At 39.9% G+C, this 17,450-nt stretch overlaps 1 protein-coding gene across 1 annotated transcript in view; it reads right to left on the reverse strand.

Moving 5' to 3' along the window:
• Window positions 1-17,450, reverse strand: part of MARCHF6 (membrane associated ring-CH-type finger 6) — an 81,838-nt gene that overhangs the window by 32,022 nt on the left and 32,366 nt on the right. Inside the window, exons 5-10 of the mRNA XM_080803856.1 lie at window positions 12,043-12,115; window positions 7,877-8,045; window positions 5,287-5,476; window positions 3,387-3,448; window positions 2,800-2,832; window positions 1,620-1,671 (exon numbers count right to left, since the gene is read on the reverse strand). Coding sequence (XP_080659982.1) covers window positions 1,620-1,671; window positions 2,800-2,832; window positions 3,387-3,448; window positions 5,287-5,476; window positions 7,877-8,045; window positions 12,043-12,115 — 579 coding nt within the window. The remainder of the gene's footprint in view (window positions 1-1,619; window positions 1,672-2,799; window positions 2,833-3,386; window positions 3,449-5,286; window positions 5,477-7,876; window positions 8,046-12,042; window positions 12,116-17,450) is intronic.

Here is a 17,450-nt window from a genome sequence, read left to right on the forward strand (position 1 = left end):
TGAACTCATAAACCCAAGATCAACAGTCGCACGCTCCTCTGACTGAGACAGCCAGGTGCCCCACTACAATTCACATGTTAAAGGTGACTTTTTCCTCCAAACATTAATTTAGCATTAAGCTTTTCTTTCAAGAACATAGACTAAATCTATAGATCATTTTTTCCTCTCAAAATTTGGTCAAGAATCAAAAACAGATTCATACTCTATATTAATCAATTATTTTACATAATGAAAAAGTAGGCAGAATAATCTGCATTTTTGTTTCCACCCCCTATGCAAAAGGAAAGAGTTTCCTATTAACTTGTACCATCTTAAATAGCTACTAAAAATTAAGAATCAATGGAACTTTTTCAAGATAATTTTGTTTAAACAAGATACCTGTAAATTTATTTTGTTCTTTTATAGGCAATATTCAGAAATTAATTTTTTGTCTTATTCTCATTTACATAATTCAGGTTTTTTTTAAACTACATGGCTTCCGGTTGAAAACAACTGCTTTTTAAGGCACAATGTGGTCCCCAACCCAAAGCAATTAACTTGGAATCCAGGGGAAAAACCTTGGAAAATGTTTACTTCTCTTCCTCCGCAGGAATGAGGGTTAACTCATATGCATAAAAAAGGAATTTATCAAAGTTCATTCCTACAGAGCTATCTGTAGCCTGAGGTGTCTCTAAGAGACACAATTCATAGTGCAATCTAACAAGAGCCTGATTCTATCACTTCCACTTTCTTTCCCTTGAGAGATGCAGGAATTGAATGCTAAGGCATTGTTTTGCTTGATTCAGTTTCTTTTATCTTTCTCAAAGCGGAAAAACCTGCCACCCCTCTCTTCCTTTCCCTGATTAGTCCCAACATCAGGGATTCCTGTGTGGTCACAAGAATCCTCACAGCCACAATTGGGAAAAGTGTTTGGAAGTGACTTTGAATTTACTAGAATTTGGTTCTACAGGGATTTCACACTTTGGAATGGTTCACTCTCTCCTCAAGCTTTTATCTATCCCTAGTGACAGCTCCCAGGACAGGGTCTCTGGTAAAGCCTTGGTCAAGATTCTGAGAGGAGAAACAAGATCTTCTGCCAAAGGGAAAAGCACACAGATAATCAGCACAAAATTAGTTCCAGGGAAAGGATGCTGCATAATCTCAAGTCAGTCTAACTTTTTTTTTTTTTTTAGATTTTACTTATTTGAGAGAGACAGAGAGAGAGAGAGAGAGAGAGAGGGCGCGCACAAGCAGGGGGAGTGGCAGAGGGAGAGGGAGAAGCAGACTTCCCACTGATCAGGGAAACCCCCAGGCAGGGGCTCTGTCCTAAGATCCCGGAATCATGAGCTGAGCCGAAGGCAGATGCTCAACCAACTAAGCCACTCAGACACCCCTAAAGTCAATTTCTATAAAAAGAGATGGAGATTCCCAAAAGAAGCAGAGATGGTAGCTAACTAGTCAATGTTGCTTGGGAAAGAAATGTATCTGTGTACCTGGGGCCTTCCTATACAGGATGACTATCTGCAACCATTTCACATATTCCAGTGTTTAAGAACAAAAACAAAACCTGTAACAAGGCTCCTTGAAAACTGAACTTCTATCATACTACCATAAATAACAGCATCATAAACACCACTTACCAAAAACAAGAATGAACAATGTGTTTAGAGACACCACCCAGAAGACATGTTCCTAAAGGAAAAGAGCATTAATAAAACATATTCAATTCTTCTTCCATGTCTAACTGGACTACTCCACTTAGTTAAGACTGAAATCTTCACTCAATAATGTTGTGACTTCATTACATGCAGCTTCTCATTTTTCATTAGATAGCTCATAAAACTAACCCTAGTAAAATTCAAGTTCATAATGTTACATGCAAGAAAAAAAATCAATCCATAAACACTTCCTCTTCAGAAATTAGTATGCCACTACAAACTACACAGATTCTCAGAAATAACAGCCAGATTTCATTTAAATCAAATGACGCTGAAAAATTCCAAATGGAGGGGAAAAAAAAATTCTAAATGGAGGAAAATTTGAAAATTGCATTAATTCTAGAACTTCACATCAATATAAACCACACAGTGCTTCTTTCCAGTGTCCATTTTGTTCTCACGGCTTCTGCAAGGTCACTTCTCTTCCTTGGTCCCTTTTCTGCCTATGGCACCCTGGTATTTTTAGTAGAGGTCTTAGAATACTCATTCTCAGTCGGCCTTTCCTCCACCACCACCACCCCCAGTGTATTATCACCTCAAAGATGACTGCTATCTTATGTTACTGTTTCAGTCAGCGGGGGTTCTTCAACCAGTAGCTAAGTTATCGTGACACCCAAAGCCACTTAAAAATCCCAAGTGATTTTATAATACAGAACCTGGAAACGGCATCGCTTCTCCTAAAGAACAGGTTCTTTACAGAATTATTCTTCCCCTTTGAGTTTGTACTCTTTGCTAATAAGGTAAAGATAAGTGAGGTTTGGTTAACAGTAGAAACCTGACATGAAACTGGGTCTCACTGTGAGCACTGCAAAGCATTAAACACTGCAAGGTTAAAAGAAGATCAAGTTCTTAACTACTATTAAATCTGCATTTCATTTTCTTTTTAAAAAATCAAGTACTTAATAATGACCTTTTTAAATACTATTACATTTGTTCTTTGCCAGTATTTTCAATACACAAAACAGACTTTCTTCAGTAATCAAAAATCAAAGGGTATGCTGACCTTTAGTATAAAAAGTGTGGACATACTACAAATTTGAAATCGCTAAGTCATTAAGATAAGTAAGTCACAACTCTATTAAAAAATATTAGCTTTACTTACTAGAAAAACTAGCGATCCATCAAGTCCTAGCATCTGAAATAAATAACAATATGCAAAAGTTCAAGATGCAACAGGATTTTTCATTCTATTTAGAAAAAAGGCTCACTTTTAATTATATTTAAACATAATCCTTACCCACTATTTCCAATACAGCATATCATTTTCAGAGAGTAAAAAACTTGCTTATTAGAGTTTTATACTTGGGCCACCTTTTACTCCAAATCATATGATTATAAAGTAAAAACAGTTCTATTATGGGTTTAATTTTTACACTGGATAAGGAGCCAGCCAAGATGTCATGGTATATCAACTGCACTATCGGAATATTTCAATTTAAACTGTTACTTCATTTTACAGAAGTCCACAATTTGTTTGTATTAAAGGCCAGAAAATAGAAAAATAGTCAACATTATAATATTTTTAATATTTTCACCACAAACAACACATTACTTTTCTCTAGAAATTAAAGTTCTACTACAGCTTCCATTGAATGTAGCTATGAAACTAGTGTAGGCATCTAGACGTGCCCAACTTCAACACATAGTTTAAGGTTAAAACACCAGAATGCATGATAGAAAGAATCTTACTCTTTCCCATGTAAGCTCTTCTGCAGCTCGGTCCCACTCCAAAGCATTCCAGTTCATGTCATCTGGAAATAGAATTGTAGTTGCAAGATTACTGATGGAACCGGAACCATAAGTAATAAAACATATGCTTTTAATTTGGTGTTTTGTAAGCTGCTGATGAGAAGCTGAACTACATTCTTTGCTTGTTAGGTAATAAGAACCCAAATACATAAATACAACACACATAACGTGATTCTAGATTGTGGTTAAGTGCCAGAAAGGAAATAAATAGGGTTATGTGAAAGCGGGAACTTAACTGCTCTGAGTCAGGAACGAATCTGGCAATTTTAAGAAAAACAAGGAAGCCAAGGAACAAGAATTCTCTGGGGGTGGGGAGGGAAAGGTAGAAGATGCAGTACAAAAGGCAGACAGGGATCAGATCACGGGTGGTAGCAGGGGTGGAGGTTAAACCTGGATTTTGTTTCCTTCTTGAGTGTAACATAAAAACCACGATCGCATTTTAAAGGCGGAGAGCACTGGGAGCACTATGTGGAGCACAAGTGGAAGACAGAAGCTACGCACTCAGGAGCTACTGCATTAGACGAAGAGAAGGAAAGGATGGCCGCACCAGTGGCAGCAGGCTGCCTTCTTGGAGCGTCTGATCATAGATTCTCTGCTCCTTACAAAGGGCCCTTGCTCCCAGCACACTTCTTGTTCTGATCCTTCAGGCTCACCTCAAGTATCACCTACTCTGAGCTACCTGGAGAATCTTGTTTAAAACAGACTCTCCCAAGAGCATCCTCACAGCAACCTGCACATTTATCACAATGTGTAACGAAGTGTTTGTGCACTTGGGCACTCCTGCTTCCTCACTAGACCAGGAGCTCCATGAAGGCAGGAACCAGTCTGAGTGCCTGGCACCCAGGAGACACTCAGCCACCAGCAATCTCCAGTGGATGGAGACAGGGCAGTGCTGGAGAGGAAAAGTCTGGGGCGGGAGGAGACAAGCAGAGGTGGTGAGCTACTGCCAGCTAACTGGCGGGCACAGTCCTGGATTGTCTTTTGCATTCTGGAGTTAGGCTGCTAGAAAATGAAAAAATGGTTTTCTTAATGATATCTGACCTGCAGTGTACACTTCAAGAATTCTCTGATATTAAAAGTTGTGCTTTTCAAGAGAAACGAAAAGGAATAAAGAAATCTGTATCAAATTCCTTTAAAAATATTCAAGTCCAGGGGCGCCTGGGTGGCTCAGTGGATTAAGCCTCTGCCTCCAGCTCGGGTCATGATCTCGGGGTCCTGGGATCGAGCCCCGCGTCGGGCTCTCTGCTCAGCGGGGAGCCTGCATCCCTTCCTCTCTCTTTGCCTACCTCTCTGTCTACTTGTGATTTCTCTCTCTGCCAAATAAATAAATAAAATCTTTAAAAAAAAAATATTCAAGTCCAGTACAACTTACAAATAACTTCTTCCTATCCACCCTATAAAAGTCCTGTGTAGAGCAGGATTTTAAAATACAAAATGTGGGGTGCCTGGGTGGCCCAGTCAGTTAAGCATCTGCCTTCAGCTCAGGGCACCATCCCAGGGTACTGGGATCGGGCCCTGCCTCCAGCACCCTGCTCGGCGAGGAGTCCACTTCTCCTTCTCCGTCTGCCTACTCTCCTCTGCTCTCGTCCTCTCACTTTCTCTCGAATACATAAATAAAATCTTTTAAAAAATAAACAAAACACAGAATGTGCCCCGCTTCACAAGAAAAAAAATTTACACATATGTATATCCATAAATGCAAATCTGCAAAATAAAGTAAAAACAGGTTAGAAATAGAACTCCAAACCCACAAAATTTTGAAATCTCCAGTCCTTCTCAAGGAAAGCTGTAAATGGACTCATGGTCACAGGAAGGGTAAGCGTGGGCCAGCAGCCATTACCCTGGGCCCCGTTGTTGGCATCGGCTGCATCCTCCCCACCCGCGTCATCTTCCTCCTCGTTGTCCTCCTCCTCCTCTTCTGCCTGATCATCCTGGGCATCGGGGTTTTCTCCCACCACCGCATTCTCAGCTGGTGGGTTAGCAGGCTGGTCGGGGGCAACATTTTCAGCACCATTTCCTCCTGCTGGAGCCTAAAATGATAGGAGAGCCCAGAAATGTAGCTAACTTCTCTCAAATCTGTTCTATTTCCAAATCACACTCTTCTCGTTAAAAAACCAAAACTAGCAAATAAACACAAACTATTTAAAAAAAAAACCCTCTCAAAGTTATCTTTTCTACAAGTATCTGATTTTGGATCTACTCGGCATATGAGAACAAACTCACTTCACAGTGTATATATTCATTCAGTATAATTTAGGGATTTTACAAAGTATTACAGAAAATGGGTCAACAAATCTGGCTAACTTTAACACTTCAGGCACATCCCAAACCAGTTACTGGTAGAGTTACAGAAGTTTCTACTCATGCCAGCAGAGCAAGAATCAAGAATTCAGAAAGTTAGAGCCACTACCTCTCTGGATACATAAAAACAATACATTAAAACATGTCACACCGTGCAAAAAAGAAGGCATTCAACAGAGTAAAAACAAGCAGCAGGCTGCCTGTCTTAACAACAGTGCAGAGGAACTCCTTCTGGAGTTCAGCTTCTGGAACTAGAGCTGCCTCAGCCAAAAAGAGGTCCAGATAGAAGTTCTGACTTAATCTTATTACAACTAGTCAAGGACAAACTCAAAGAAACCCAAGGTTCAGATTTCCCATGACCGCAGTTGGATCTTGCAACAAAGAGAACTTTGGTTACTTTTCACCAAAAGTAGGTTGAGCAAGAAGGGAGCAATGAGATTCAGCTGGTGATTCTGACCCCAGGCTGACGTCTCTGCTCAGGCAAGACAACCCAGAATTACTTCTGCACCAGCATCTCCACAATCTGCTCCTCTACGTGAACACTAGGTCTCAGCCACTGTACAGCAAGCTCCTATAAAGGTCTGAGGACATCCCTGGGCCCAGCTGCAACCTATGCCTCCAGGGTTGGGAGGATTCCGTCATGGAATGGTCTCAAGGTCTTCAACACAGTCTTCATCAAGGCTATCAGGGGAACCCCAGGAAGCTCTAGGGGAACCTGGACCTGGACAGCCTTTCTTAGGATGACCTCTGGCTCCTCAGCCATCATCTCACTTGATGGTGACCTTATTTGATCATTCTGGGCTTCTCTGTTTCTTTGTGTCTTTGGTACGATTCAGTCTCCATCCTTTAACTCTGGGGAAACAGAACTCAGACTCTAGCACATGTGCCACATTGGAGGGCAGGGGCCACAGGGATGGGGGCCAGCTCATGATGAGACTCAAACCCCATGACCAACTCTGGGCCATAATCCTTCTTTATAAGGCATCTCCTGCCTTTACCAACTGCCTCAGGGATGAAGACGTATTTACCTACATACCTATTTGTTTATACCCATACAGATCTATAACTTAATTCTCTGTTATCAGTTAAACACTTAAGGAAACAATTTCTAATTCCTGCTTAGTAGGTAAACCTGTCCATATGGACTTTGTCAGTTCCTCTGGCTTTTACGGAGTTTGGCTACCCACCTAATGCAAAGACATAGTTAAGGAAAACACTGAATGCCCTGGAGTCAATGAAGATTCTAAAAGAGCAACATTAAATTTCAAAATATGCATTAATGCTTCAAAATATGAGATACAATGATAAAAATATCAATACTAGGTAAGAAGTGTCTTTTCTTTCTAGTCTCATTTCTTGTATGTGTGATTTGCTAAGAAGTTACACTCAACCCTGTAAAGAAAAAAGTATGGCAGAATCTGATGGAAATCCAACTACACACTGACACAGCAAAAGGTCCTTAAATGAAAAATTAAGTTGTTAATTATCATCTTGAGTATCTTAGAGTCATTTTTTTGTAATAAAATTTTACAAAGCACAGTTTTTGTACATAGCTAAATCTTAACATTTTCAGCCCAATAATTTCTCAGCAAGCAAGACACTAAAAGTCATTTATCTAATCCTCTTTCTCTTAACACATCTAGCAAATGCTCCTGCATCTAACATTAAGCATGCATCTCTCATAAAGAAAAAGTGAAACTGCACCAGATTGTGTAACAGTGTTCCAATGACTCTACTTTTAGTACCGTTGCTACTGGGAGCAGCAAACACAAGGCATTTTACGTAAGAAGAAACTGATGAGCCCAGAAAGCAGGGCACCTCCTCAGCGGCCCGCAGCATGTGGGTATCATCCCCGGGGAGTCTGTATGTTCACTTACAGGCCGGCACGAAGCAGTCAATCCGGCAAAGGGGCTGAAAGAGCACTTCAGTACACCCCTTAACACTGCTCCCAATCTCGCTCCAAAATTAAGAAGCAAAGTAGAAGTGCCTTCTTCTGATTTTTTTGCATCTCCCTTAATCTTCTCCCAAACCTTTCACTATCCTGCTTTGCAAGGAGGCGCAAGAGAATGACAGCAATTCTACACAATATCCTACACAAACAGAACCGGTTCAGGGACGGAGGGGGTTACCTCATTTTGGTGGTGCCCAGCTGCATTGAAGGGCGGAGCAGCATGCTCCAACCAAATCGGAGCTCCCCCGTGGACGATCTGCTCTCGCAGCCATACGAGGCTGATGAATGCACACAGCGTGCATGTCACCACAAAACAACCCTGCAAACAATCCGCCAATAAATTGTCCCTATTAAAAAAAAATTATATAGAATTACTCCAGAGAATGCTTAAAATTAAGAAACCAAAGGTAACAACATTTCATCTTAAACTAAAATGTCAGAAAAAAGAGCCAGAAAATGAGTCATAATTTTCTGGGTAAAAACCGGTTTCTCAGAATCATTTCTGAGCCTGGGGAAATTCTATCTATCTTATAAGCTGGCCCAATATATTTATTTATATATTGTATTATATGTATTTATGTTATAATAAGTGAAGAATAACATCAGAACTACCCAGAAATTAGCTACCTAGCCATTCTTTGAACATGCTTAGAAACAGGCAGGCAAAAGGCAAAACCCAAAAGCAACCAAACACTGACAAAGGCCGAGTATGTATGTAATTTATGAAAGGTGAATGACTGTCCAACCCCCACTAGGAATTTCCTTATCCTTATTTTACACACAAGTTTAATAAACTTGGTTAGCTGATAACCCACACAAATAAAGATAATCAGCAAATCAGAAAAGAAGAACCTCCAGAGAGGCCTAACAACAATGTAAAGCAAGCAAGCTGAGAGATACTCAGTATGCAATGTGCAAGACAAAGAAGTCTGTAATGTACTTCAGGTATCACTTGGAAAGCAGATTAAATTTTGATGCTAACTGCAAATATATCATAAGTATGTTATTAATTCCTCAACAAATTCAGATAGACAAATTATGTTATGATACTTGTAGTATTGTAACACCAAAGACCTCATGTTCTTCTCCTCTCAAGGAGGAAGGAAGGGGCTTGTCCTCTATTTTCTATGTCGGATTTCAGAATAATTCAAGGATAACTCAAGAATCTTGGTGGCCTTCAGAAAATCCTTTATCGTAACAGAAGGACTTCTTCCACCACGGAAAATCTGAGAAGGGTCCATGTGAGAGATCTCAGCCTACTGGTTCCAAACTTAATGAATTAATGTGGCCCACAGATATGACCTGAAATGTATCCTAATCAAAAGAGGAATCTAACCATTCCCATGCTAAGAAACCCTCCAGATTATTAAAACTTTGTTAACCTCAGACTAAAATACCCACTACTTCCACTCTGTACTCATCAGCAATAACAATTGTTTGATGTCGATTCTAAACAGTGACAAGCCCTTTGTAGAGTTCTTTCCCCTCATACCTAGAATCTGGACTGGTTCTGTCACTTGCCTGAACCAACGTGAGGTAGCCTGAGTTTAGAGACTAGAAGAGAGCTGGTGAACTTCAACTGTCACCCTTCTGGAATGCTGCCCTGCGAGCATCATGTACAGAGCCCTGCTGACTCTCTGAGAGATGAAAGGGCACACGGAAGAGAACCCAGGCGCCCAGCTGGAGCCATCTCAGACCATCCAACTACAGTGAAACACCTGAGTAACTGAGGAAAGCCCAACAGATGAACTCGTCAGCTGACCCCAGCCCAAACTGCTGACCCTTGAATTATGAGCCAATAAAATTACTGCTGTTTTAAGCCAGTAAGTTTTGGGGACAGTACGCTCTGAAGCAAAATTAATTGATACGTTGTGCCTAGAGATGATCTAAAGAACTGAGCTACAGGATATGTAAGCAGCTGCTATAATATTAAGAAAATTTAAAGTAAAATTTCATAAATAAAATTAATACTACAGAGAAAATGAAACACTGCTCATTAAAAAAAAGTAGTTTAGTTAAACTACTTAGGTTTTTTGGGGGGGGGTACTACTTAGGTTTTTAAACTACTTTTAAAGTACTTTTAAAGTAGCTTTTTAAACTACTTTAGTTTTCAGGAAAACTGGCTCAAGTCTTCAAACTGTAAAATGCAGCATGGGATTACAAAACCAAACCACATTTATAATTTCGTTTGACTATCCTCAGCCATGCCTCTGGTGTTCCTCTTGTGCCAACCAGCAGCCTCCGGAAGGCAGTTCTGGTGGCCCACTAACCAATCAGGTTAGAAACAGAAGGGGAGCCTGCCAACGTAAGACAAGCAACAGCTCTGAGCTTTAGTGAAAATTCTGCTATACATTAACCTAATACTCAAAATTCATATATAGTCTTTACGTATGTATGTGAATTTAATCTTTAAATAACCCACTCAAAGCCCTGAGGCATGATCTTCCTCACTTTACAAAGGAGGAAACAGGTTCAGAAAGGGCCAATGATTTGCCCAAAGTCACCAAATAACCTGCAGATACAGAAACCGTGTTAGAATGCTAGAGTTCCTTCTCTTACAACCAACTACCTCATTCTATCGCCTAAGTGATCACATCTGCCCAACAACCAGAAGGTAACAGCTGCACCGACAAGTAGTAAAGAGAATAGGGAAGCAGGATACTACAGCTTGTTTGTCTGGCATTTCACTGACATGCCTTCCGTAAACACCTGTTTTTCATATTTAGGCTTGGTAAATGTTAACATAGCCAATTAAAACAGAAATCATTAGAAAAATAATGCATTTCTGCTTCATTAAACTGCAAAGATCGGAACTCAAGTCTCCTTTTCTAAACAACTGAGATACTCACTGGCCGCTATCATGCACATTCGTTAACTACCGTGGTTTAGAAAATTTTAGCCTGAATTAAACGGAACAAGAACACCCTATGTGAAATGGTTCTTTTATTAGCTTATATGTATTAAAATAAAACGTCCACCATTCTTAGCAGTCACCCTTGCTTTTATCGGACTTCTCTCACTACTTCCAATACACATCTCTGTGATGTACACGATTCCTAAGTGCCAGCCAGAGGTGAACGATGTCATATAACCAAAGACATAATGAATGGCAGCTGAGCCATTCAAGACAAACTTCGTACACTTCTATACTGAGACCATGTTCTGGATGGCTGAGATAAAAACCTGATGTCCAGAAATGGGAATGCCGTCCTATTTGTTTCCACTGCATCACTTCACAAAAGGCCTGTATTTTTACACAAAGGGTTATCTTCTTACACTAGCTCCAAACTTTCAAATGTGTTAAATTACTGCTTCCCTTTTTTGTCACGGCCACAGCTAAGAGCACACTCTTTCAAAGCCCCTGTCTACGTCTAAACATTACTTTATCAAAGCTGTTCTTTATTAATGAAAACAAAAAATTATTCTAATGTAAATAAGTTCAAGGTGAAAACCTCTTATCTATTATTCCCTACACTCCTAAAGACAGACAGAAATGAAATACCTGACCTGTCCCAAATATTACCAGCAGGCAGAAAAACCAAGTCACAGACACATCTAATGTTTCTAAATATTTAGAAACACGATTAAAAATAATGATGCAGATGCAAGAGACTTAAAAGAACTCCTCCTTATTTCCTTTTCTATCAGAAATACAGTATGCCCTCCTGCTCTCTTCTTTTGCCTTGTGGCTTATTTTAACGGTAACATACTCTGAATACTTCTGTTCCATGGGATGGTTTTGTATTGTTCTCTGTCTTTACTGACACAGCAATCAGAAACCTAAGGTCGGCTGGGTACAAGATTTAGCAAATACAGGTGCAACCGTTGGCAGGCTTAATATTTAATGATCTTGATACAGTTAATCATTTACAGCATTTCTAATTCTGACATCGTAATAAAAACACATCTTTCCCAAGAAAACAGTTAGGGTCAAATTAAGATACAGTAAAATAATGACAGTGAACAAGTTTTTAGTCCATATTCTAATAATCACAAGAAACATTTAAAAACTAAATTTGAATTCAAATGACTACGTTGTTAAAAAAATACATGTTTAAATGAACTCTCGGCACATGAACATGATAGCACGTATCTCACACTGCATGGCAGCCTGTTTAACAGATCGTCCCACCATACAAAACAGTCTTTAAAACAGGTATGTTTTAGAACAAACACGTACATATGCCAGCTACTCCTACTGTAGCTGTAACTGTCAGAGTGAGAAACATAAATTACTCTTTGCCCTTGAAACAAAAGGACTTTTCAAATTATAACAAATAAAAGCGTGCAGGAAAACCCAGCACTAGCTCTTCCGTGCAGCTTTCCAGCTTCACAAGTACTTACGTGGACAGCATGTCCAGTGGCAGTGTCAGTAGTGAGCTCACGGAGCCAGTAAACAAGCACTTGTAGATACGGCCTGCCAAGAAGGGCAAGATGGCTTTCAGTTACGACATACGGCATGAACTCAGACAGGTACTCAACTAAATAGGTGATGTGTAAGCCCCTAGAAATATTTAGTCTTTGCAAGGCTGTCCTAAAATACAACACTGAAAGAAAGCCCTGGGGCACCTGGCTGGCTCAGTGGATTAAGCCTCTGCCTTCGCTTCAGGTCATGGTCTCAGGGTCCTGGGATGGAGCCCCCATCCGGCTCTCTGCTCAGTGGGAAGCCTGCTTCCTCCTCTCTCTCTGCCTGCCTCTCTGACTACTTGTGATCTCTGTCTATCAAATAAAATCTTAAAAAAAAAAAAAAGTAAAGATCTCAAAATTACAATATGGAGAATTTTTTTTAACCGAGAACTCTAAAATTTATTGAGTCTGCTCATGAAAATAAAAGGTTTCAGTTCTGGGGCACACAATTTGAAATTAAGAGGACTTTTCAGAAGAGTAATGGTCCAATAACATGAATGGCAAACTAACAACCAAATTTTTTAAAAACACAGATTCAAGGGTCCTCAAAAAAAGATTCTTAAATTTGGCCATGAAGGGGAAAAAAGATAAAGCACGGGTGAATGCACAGCCATCCCCTCATCCTTAGTCAGAAAGCAAGAACAGAAATAGGGCCCAAGAGGAAACAGCTGATTTTCTTTCTAACCAAAACTTGTGGGGGCACCTGGGTGGCTCAGTGGGTTAAGCCTCTGCCTTCAATTCAGGTCATGATCTCAGAGTCCTGGGATCGAGCCCCGTATCAGGCTCTCTGCTCAGCGGGGAGCCTGCTTCCCCCTCTCTCTGCCTGCCTCTCTGCCTACTTGCGATCTCTCTCTCTGTGTCAAATAAATAAATAAAATCTTTAAAAAAACAAAAAAAGATTTTAAAAAAAAACTTATATATTAGTTTAAGCATCCCCTATAGCCTACTATCAGAAATTTTCAGTGACTTCGGGGCGCCTGGGTGGCTCAGCAGGTTAAAGCCTCTGCCTTCGGCTCAGGTCGTGGTCCCAGGGCCCTGGGATCGAGCCCCGCATCGGGCTCTCTGCTCAGAAGGGAGCCTGCTTCCTCCTCTCTCTGCCTGCCTCTCTTCCTACTTGTGATCTCCCTCTCTGTCAAATAAATAAATAAAATCTTAAAAAAAAAAAAAAAAAGAAATTTTCAGTGACTTCAATGGCTGTTTTCAAAAAGTCAAATCAAAATGAAAAGGTAGGAAAAAACTTCTGTAATAGAAATTATTTACATATGTGTATAAAATAGTCAAAGCAAGTATGCCTGTAACAAAGTAAAACTAACAACAAACCAAATGTCTGTAAATCAGAAAATGGATTCAGAAATTACAGGCCGCCTTCCTAGAGAGTGCTGTGCATCCATTAAAAATATAAGGTAGCTCAAAAAAAAAAAAAATAGTACAGTAGCTCAACACGTTCTCATACAGAAGATACCAGGGTACACTGCTAACTTAAAAGAGCTACAGACTACATATTTTGTGATAGAACTTAAATTTTAATTACAAGTCTTTGTATAAGCACATGTAAACAAGTCAGAACGGAGAGCCAGCTTGTTAACTGCATTACTTACATCCTCTGAGTCTCTACTTAACTTTCGATTATTTGCGGTGACTTTGGAGAGGTGTTAGTCTTCCATCTGATTGTGAATGCTTTATATATTTCGAAGTCCTGTACTCTGGTGCATAAAAGTTCTTAAGTTTTACTTTCTTATGACTATGCCCTTTACTAATATGAAATACAATGCTCTGCTCCATTTAAAGTTTTTCATCTTGAATACATTTGGCTGATGATCGCTGTTCCTGTGTTCTGTCAGCATTTGCTAACATATCTCTAGTATTAACCTGGGCTGCTCTGTACTTATTTCTCATAGTAAACCACGTTCCTTTGTATACAACTGTGTAAACTCTTATGATCACAGAAACTGAGCCTTACCCTTTCCTCTCTTAACATCCCTTCCTCTGCCCTCTGACTCTGTCTTTCCTGTCTTTTGATGGACTTTCCAACTATTTACTGTTTCATACTCTGACTTCTCAAGACAAAAACTCATAATCCCATTTCTATTCTTTCGGCACTTAGCTTTAAGTTTTGTTACTCTTTATTAAGGTAAAATTTATATGAATCTTAAGTGTATGTCTGGGTGAATTTTTATATGTGACCATATCCAGGACACTGCCACCTAGATCAAAATATTCAGCGTTTCTAGCTTCCTGGAAGGCTCCTCAACCACCTTCCTAGTCAGTATCTCCAGCAAAAAGGTAACTGCCATTCAATCTCTATCACCACAGATCAATTTGACCTACTTCAAAATTTCATATAAATGCAATCAGACACAATCTATACTCTTCTGTGCCCATTCCTTTCTCTCAGAGTAAAACTCATCCACGTTATTCCATGTCCCAATAATGAGCTCTTTTCTAAGTACTACTCCACTATACCGAAAAACCACAATGCACCTGCTCTTCTATTGCTGATAGGTATTTGGTTGGTTCCAGTCTTTAACTACTAGTAGCAAAGCCGCTGTGGTCATCCTTTTTTTTTTTTTACAGAGATCACAAGTAGGCAGAGAGGCAGGCAGAGAGAGGAAGGGAAGCAGGCTCCCCGCTGAGCAGAGAGCCTGATACGGGGCTCGATCCCAGGACCCTGAGATCATGACCTGAGCCGAAGGCAGAGGCTATAACCCACTGAGCCACCCAGGCACCCCCACTGTGGTCATTCTTAAAGATCTTCTAGTGGACACAACGCTCTGGTTTCCATCAGCTATATTCCTAGAAACGGAACTGTTGAATCATAAGGTGTTTATAATATTTACCACTGGTAGATACTGCCAGTTTTCCCAAGTGGTTATACCATATATACTCCCACTATCAATGTAAGCGTGTTCCAAACGCTCCACACCCTAAGAAACATTTGGTATTGTCTTGTTTTTTAATTTTAGTCATTCTGCTGAGTATGTAGCAGTACCTTCTTGTGCATTTCCCTCATGACTAATGAGGCTGAGCAGCTTTTTGTGTTACTGGCTATTTAGATCTTTCCGGAAACACCTATTCAAAACTTTTGTCTTCTTATTTGGGTTGTTTACTTTTTCCTTACTTATTTTTAGGAGTTCCCTACATACTCAGGGGGGCTTGCCTTTCTCTCTTAAAGGTATCAAAGCATGAATAAAAGTTCTTAATTTTAATTAAGTCCAATTTATTCAGTATTTTCTTTTATGGTTATATATATATACATACAAATATACATATATATATTTTTTTTTAAATTTATTTATTCTGCATGCCTAGGTGGCTTGGTTGGTTAAGCGTCTGCCTTTGGCTCAGGTCATGATTGCAGGGTCCTGGGATCAAGGCCCATATCAGGCTCCCTGCTCAGTGGGGAGCGTGCTTCTCCCTCTCCTTCCTGGTCGTGCTCTCTCACTACCTTTGTCTCACTCAAGTAAATAAAAATCTTTAAAAAGGAAAAAAAAAAAGATTTTATTTATTTATTCAGAGAGGGAACACGCCCACATGCATGAATAAGGGGAAGGGCAGAAAGAGAGGGAGAGAAAGCATTTCAAGCAAATGGGTGTGCTGAGCTGGAGCCTGATGCAGGGTCAATACCACAACCCTAAGATCATGACCTGAGCCAAAATCAAGAAGCAGAAGCTTAACTGAGCCATCCAGGTACCCCATTCTCCCATATTTTTAGAAATCTTTTGGTTTTAACATTTACATTCAGGGGGCGCCTGGGTGGCTCAGTCTGTGAAGCGTCTGCCTTCAGCTTAGGTCATGATCCCGGGCTCCTGGGATCGAGCCCCACATAGGGCTCCCTGCTCAACGGGGTGCCTGCTTCTCCCTCTCCCCCTCCTCCTGCTTGTGTTCCCTCTCTTGCTGTGTCTCTCTCTGTCAAATAAATAAATAAAATCCTTAAAAATTTTTATATAAAAAATAAAACAGTTCTAATTCTAAAAAAAAAAATCACATTCAGGCTTATGATCCATCTCAAATTAATTTTTGTGTCAGGTGTGAGATAATGACATGATTCGTTTTCCTTCGTATGGCCATCCGGTTGACACTACACCATTTACTGAAAGGACTGTCCTTCCTCCACTGAACAGCAGTGGCACCTTTGTTATGAATCAGGTGATGATGCAAATGTGGGTCTAGTTCTGAACTCTAGTTGATTACCCCATAATTTTTAATGCAGAATCACACAGTGTTTTCCTATCTCTGTCTAGAGCATCTACAGTCTCCTCACAAATAAGATAAACAACTTGAAAAGCTCTCATTTCTACCCTCTCCTCAGTTTCTACCAATTTTAGTTCCAGGCTACTACCTAAAAATTACCAGTCATTGTAGATTAAAACAACTACTAGTTAGCTGGGGGAAACACCTGTCTCTCTTTCTTTGCAGTTCATGCCTTTCTCCCTGATTCCTCACTTATTTTGGGAAAGTGTATTCTCAAACAGTTTCTTTTTCGTAAATAGTTCGAGGTGGCAAGTTTTCATGCCCTTGCATCTACTGACATGTCTTTATTTTGTCCCTCCATCTGAGGATAATTTATGGGTAGATTTCAGATTCAGAAACATCAAAGTCTAAAGTTTTTGCTGTCCTCTAGCATTCAGAGCTGCTGATTTTAAGTCTGACACCAATGTGATTTTTACTTTGTAGGATAATGTGCAAGTAGAACATCTACCATTTTATTCAGTCCTGGAAAACTTTAGAATTTGTCTAGGTTTGTGAGGCGTCCTTCATCATGGTAAGCTCTCTCTCTTTCAATCAAAAAGATGCCTGTCATTTCCTCATGTCCATGATCCTTCACCTTGTGAAAGTACTTCCTAGACAGGTGCTGAAACAACTGGATGGAGCTTTCACCTCCCGGTTTTTTCCTCCTCACACTTGCAACTTCTTGTCTCTGAGTTATATCCAAGAGAAACCCTTGCTCAATCTCCTAGTTCACTACTTCACTTTTCAACAATACCTATTCTGCTATTCAACGTATCCCCAAAGATTTTCATCTTCATAAATGATCAATTTTATTTATTTTATTTTAAAGGGACTCAAGGATATTAATTATACTTATTTAAAATCTCACTTGCATTTAACTTCGAAGAATCATAGCTACATACTCTGGCACCATTTACTATCTACCCTTCTACATGTCTCTAAAAACAAAAACCCAAAAGGGATCAACTAAGGGCTAGTATACCAACCTCCCAGAAAACTTCCTATATCTTGAAAAATAAGCCTCCCAATTATTCAGAACTATTACAGATACAGGAGTTGTGTTTTAAAAGGGAGGAAAAAAAATCTCAAAATAATCCAACTTCTGCAATCCTTGA

This window comes from Martes martes (genome assembly GCF_963455335.1).
Source record: "Martes martes genome assembly, chromosome: 5".
NCBI classification, from domain to species: Eukaryota; Metazoa; Chordata; class Mammalia; order Carnivora; family Mustelidae; genus Martes; species Martes martes.